This window comes from Passer domesticus, chromosome 2 (assembly GCF_036417665.1).
Source record: "Passer domesticus isolate bPasDom1 chromosome 2, bPasDom1.hap1, whole genome shotgun sequence".
Taxonomy (NCBI): domain Eukaryota; kingdom Metazoa; phylum Chordata; class Aves; order Passeriformes; family Passeridae; genus Passer; species Passer domesticus.
The window spans coordinates 21,187,857-21,193,156 of NC_087475.1; the positions used below are offsets into that span (position 1 = coordinate 21,187,857).

A 5,300-nucleotide genomic window follows, 5' to 3' on the forward strand; every position below is an offset into this window, starting at 1 on the left:
CCTTCCAATAATAGAAACCTGGGATCTAATAACCAGACTCCAAAGAAAACACCACCCAGAACAGTTTCTATAGCATTGAAAAAAGCCCAATTTTTAACATATTTGGCAGGGGGAAAAACATAAATAGCTACATGATACTATTTCAAGCCTAAAACATTCATTGTAAACACATTTCCTAATATTTCTCAACTATCAAATTGAACAACACAAAGAGATCCAACTCAGACCATAAGCCCCTCTTGCAAGATAAGAAGCTGAATAAACATTTCAAAAGAAACGCAGAACATGATCTGATACATTCTTTCAAAGTTGTTCACTAACACACTTGTTAAAATTCTGACCCATACAGGTTGGTAATTCTGCCTGGGTTTGCTGACCAAGAGAAAATGAATAGCAAACAAAACAGAATGAAGAATCCTTCATGTATTATTATCTTTCTAGAACTGAAGGAAGTGAATGAAATTTATTGGGATACAGAGACCTAGATTAGAATTCTTTTTTGGCTACAGTACAATGCCTCCTAAGAACTTATAAATCAGCTATTTACACGAATGGCTGCATTTAAGTTTAAGCAGTCCGGAATTTCACAGGATTACTGGTAAATGCTGGTTTTCTGGACATCAAACTCCACAGCCAAGTTTAAGAATTGTTAATGTCTGCGAACAATGTGGCTTACCTCAAACATCTAACTTGAAGGAAGAAACTGGTATTTGTGTTTGATTATGTCTTTTTTTTTTAATTTATTTGTAAACAGCACCAATAAAGCTCTTTTCCACCCTAAATATTGTCGCAGTATGGTGATGCAAGTATTTGCTTTTAGTTACATGTTTAAGGCCAAAGAATAAAGAATTATCTAACTAAAACAGTAACCACTTACTACTGAAATGACAAATTAATACAAGTCACATGGAGAAGTCTTGCAGCCAAATAATAAAGAAGCACTTCTTTATACAATTTAAGTGATTGTTAGGTTATAAAAATTACAATTCACACCTAACCACAGACAGCAGCACAGTAGGAAAGTGCAGTGGAATAAAGAAAATAAATGTTCTGAGTCTGATACTCCTTTTTAAAAGGCAGCACCTCCAGCTGGGGCATGAATTCAGCACTGATTCAGGAGACAAGAACTCTATCTACTAAATCAACAACAAAACTTCTTGCAACAGTCCAGGTTTCACTTGGAAATCTTGCTGAAATACCAGCCAAGCTCAGCCTTGATTAGACTGCAATGAGATCATAGCTTGAGGAGGTATAGCTGTAGGCTCTTGTAAGCTGGTACTAAAGAGAAATTTATTTAAATGATACATCAATCTTTCTTGAAATGCTCAAGAATGTTCTCATATTTATTAATGTAATATGGATAAAGCTGACTGCAGAACAACTTCAGAGTTCCTAAGGATACTGTCAGTACAGGAAGTGAAATGACTTTCTACCCACCACCCACAATCAATAGTATGATTGACACTGCAAGTTGGGCATCTCAGATAAGAGCACTTTTAAAGTAAAAGTAATCAAGATAATGCAGCTATGGGAGATTTTCAAGAGATTCACTCTTGAGCACTCTGACTTTTCATTTTCTTTATTTCCAATAAGACCTCACTCTTCAGATGTTGTTTCTTTAAAAAAGAGGAAAATACAAACTGAGGCTCTTGAGACTTCTAATTATTGTCCTCAAAGTTCTCATTTCACCTTTTGTTGAAATATGCATGTTGCCACAAAAAGCAAGTCCTTTCTTTCAAGATGTCAAATTAGGCAAGAACAAGCTGCCTTTGGGCAATTTTTTTGGAATGTTATCACACACACATGCAGAGATCAGAAAAAATGTAAAGCATTTTTTAAAGGGACATTAAAAATAATGGTATGCCACACAGTGACAATGCTAAAAGACTTTTTTCTTAAATATTAGCAACACCATTTGCACTTGGGTGGGGCAAGCTTTAGACGACCAGCAATGTTTAAAGATCGAGCAAGCTGTATCATGCACCGTTTTTCTCTGTACCTATTGCAGCAATAACAAAAAGGGCAAGGGAAAAAAAAACTAAAAAGGCTTGTGCCTGGCAGGTGAACTTGATACTCTGCCTACCTGGTTCTGTTTCTGGACTATTTCTCCAAGTGTTGTTTCAGGTACAGGAAGAAAAGCTACTGTGAATGGGGAAATCTGCCCACCCTGAAAGTGCTGGGCCCACTGCTGGGCACCAGCAGTGTGACTGTGCACTGACCTCTCCCGGGCCAAAGCACTTCCCTCACAGCATCAATCACGGAATGGTTTGGGTTGGAAGGGACCTTTAAAGGTCATCCAACGCAACCCCGCTGCAATGAGCAGGGACAAAACTCCAGCAGCTGAGCACACGCTTACACCCTTGGTAAGGCTGGACACATTTTCTCCTCTTCAGCATGCCTTGCTTTCTCTGATTATTGGCAATTTGGTGGATCAAAAGGCACTCCTGTTTTAATTGACTTAATTTCTAAAAAAAATTCCCAAATAGTATTTGCTGCCAGTATTTGCCCTAGAGTCTGCCCATGATACCTGTAGTAAAAAATTTCCCTTCCTATCAGCAAGCAAAATAGCCACACAACCAGAGAAATGGAGAAGTGTGTTACAGAGAAAATGTTGAAAAGTGAACACCATATATGTGTTCATGATTTTTTCAATTACAGTATTTTTTGGTGCTACTTCTCCAGCAGTTGTGCCATATATGCTAAAGAAAGTGGCAAATATTTACACAGACTTCCCAGCATTTACATAAAGGTGCAACTTTCTTCAAAGGCTGATCTTGCTTTTGAGACTGTAAGAGCGCAGAGACAAGCAGAATTTTAGAAATCCCCCTTAAGCAGCTGCTATCTGAGACTCCATTCACACCTTGTCACATTCCTGGAAGAGCTGGCAGCTGTCGTCATCCACCCTCACTTCCCCAGAGATGCTCTGGACTAGAGTGAGACAGAGCTTTATAGACAGCTAACGCTTAAGCAGTTTGAATCCACAAAACCAGGAGTTTTTCCACAGCTGTCCCGAAGGATTTAGTCCACTGGGTTTTCTTGAGTCTCCCACTGACCAGCCATCAATCTTCTGAGAAGGACGGACACATGCCACAGAGAGAGGCACTGGTGAAATGGCATCTCCTCACTCAATGATCCCCACTCAGGAACAGGGTAACAAGTTCAGAGCCCTCTTCAGCTGAGAGGGGACAAACCTTACGTCTCCTGCAAAGAGGGACTGTTTGAACCACTCTCTTTTAAATTATCCTTCCCACCACTAGAAGCAGTACAGTAAAAAACCAAAATACCATGATGGGTGGGCCAAATCAATACGGAAAATTTTGCAGCTAAAAAATCATAGTCCTGGGCACACAAGTTTCAGTCCCTGGTTTCAAAACTATTTCTATACCACTGTGGCAAGTAAAAATATGCTCCAAAATTTAAACCCAAGGATCCAGATTCCCCTCTTATTCCTAAATCTGTCCTCATCTCTGTATGAATGGACCCAGATTGCTCTTCCACACAGCAGCACAGCTCTGTGGTTCCACCTAATTATTCCCTTGCAACAGACCCAGTTTAAAAGGTTCCCAGGCACAGACACTTCTCTCCACATACCACAGCCACATCCTCATGCCACAAATACTTACGCCTGTTACTTAATACCTAGGTAACATTATGAATAAGCATCACTGATCAGTCTTTAGATGTCGCACTTAATTTGCCATTACCAGAAAGGTGGAATTATTTGAATTGGAACTTAATAGCTAGTGCATACATAGTAAAATAGCTCTTTTCTCCTTTTCTCAAATGCTCCCAGCTTTGCTGTTCTCTATTTCAGGACAGTGATAAGCAGCCAACACTCTTGCAGTCATATTTCAGTCTATACATCCGACACTGACTGCTGTTCCTTGAAAAACAGCATTAGGGAAGTGATCTAGAAACAGATGGTTTGAAAAGTTCTCACTGGGAAAGTTCCGTAACACAGTTGTTTCAAGGGTGGGAGAAAGGAACCAACTAGAAAACTCATAACGAAACCAGAGGAAAAATAATATTAGTATGATTTCTACTGTGGATAAAACAGGACTTGTTGACCTCTGACACTCTCTGGCACTTTCAAAATGGGAACAGGCAGAGTCTGGAGGACTTGTAGACAAAAGCGTATATATAACTTTCTGACAGATCTTGAGCAAAATCTGCTTTGCTAATGTGATTTTTTTTCCCACTACAACATATGGATCTATTTTCATGTGCTTTCACTGTGCAACATGAAAGCTGTCTTAACTGCAAAAACCAACAATTACTGAGAATGGGGGCTCTTAAGTAAAAACACATCCAGATGAAAAAAAAAAATCCACAAAACGTGAAGCATTTCTTTAACTTGTGTCCAGTACACTGAGATTAAAGCTGTAAGTATACAAGAAAAAAAAAAAAGACAAAAGAGAAGAAAACAAGACAACCAGAGACTGCATATATAACCAAGCACGTCCCTCTCCCCCGTCTTCGGTACATGGATTTGGTCACTATCCACAAGACCTTTTTGTTTAAAGAAGAAAGGACAAAAAAAGGGCTATCCTAATTACTCAGCATTTACAAGTGCAACGGCAGCGGAGAAAACTCAACCTCGGAGCCGCGAGTTTAAAGTCTCCATACCCTCCTGCGCCAGGAGCCCGGAGGGGAGAGAGGGAGGGAAGAGCCCAGCAGAGGGTTTCGGGTCCCCCAGCCAGCTTCCAGCGCCCACAACGACGGCGCCGGCTTTTCACCGGGGCGTACGAGCGGCCAGAAGCGGCAGCTCGGAGCCGCCACGCTGCCTGCCCAGCAACCTGTTGCCCCCAGAGGAGCTGGGACGAGCCCGCACCCTCCGGTAGCGCTCCGCGGGGCCCTGGAGCAGCCCGGCCCGGCGGCACCTGCGCTGCCCCGCGGTACCTGCGCCCCGGGCTGCGCGCAGGCGGCGCGGCCGGGCTGTCACCGCCGCGGGCACGGCAAAATGGAGCCGCCGGACCCACCCCCCGCCGCTCACCTTGGTGATGATGAGGGGCTCCCCGTGCTCCCGTCCGCCCTTCACCGTGAAGCCCCAGGGAGCCCCGCCGGTCAGCTGCACCTCCACCAGCTTGTAGCCCTCAGCTGCCCGCTGCTCCACCATCACCATCAGGGGCCCCGGTTCCACCAGCCCGCCGCCGAGCCGAGGGTCGCCGACGGCCAGCCGCTCCCGCCCGCCCCGCAGCCCCACGTCCTCCATGGAGCGCCCGTCGCCGCCGGGGCTGGCTCGCCTCTGCCGGCCGCTCCCCGGTGCGCGCCAGCCGGCGGCCGCCCGCGGAGCCACCTAC

General features: G+C 44.0%; 1 protein-coding gene across 3 annotated transcripts in view; it reads right to left on the reverse strand.

Annotated features, from left to right (window-relative positions):
• The window catches only part of SHROOM2 (shroom family member 2), a 116,144-nt gene that overhangs the window by 110,443 nt on the left and 401 nt on the right, over positions 1-5,300 (reverse strand). For 2 of the 3 annotated variants that reach the window (XM_064407730.1, XM_064407729.1), the window contains exon 1: positions 4,994-5,227. The exons of the other annotated variant lie outside the window; for it this stretch is intronic. In XM_064407730.1, coding sequence (XP_064263800.1) covers positions 4,994-5,212 — 219 coding nt within the window. In that variant the 5' untranslated portion in view covers positions 5,213-5,227. Of the gene's footprint in view, positions 1-4,993; positions 5,228-5,300 lie in introns of those variants that run through there. 3 annotated transcript variants of the gene reach the window in all.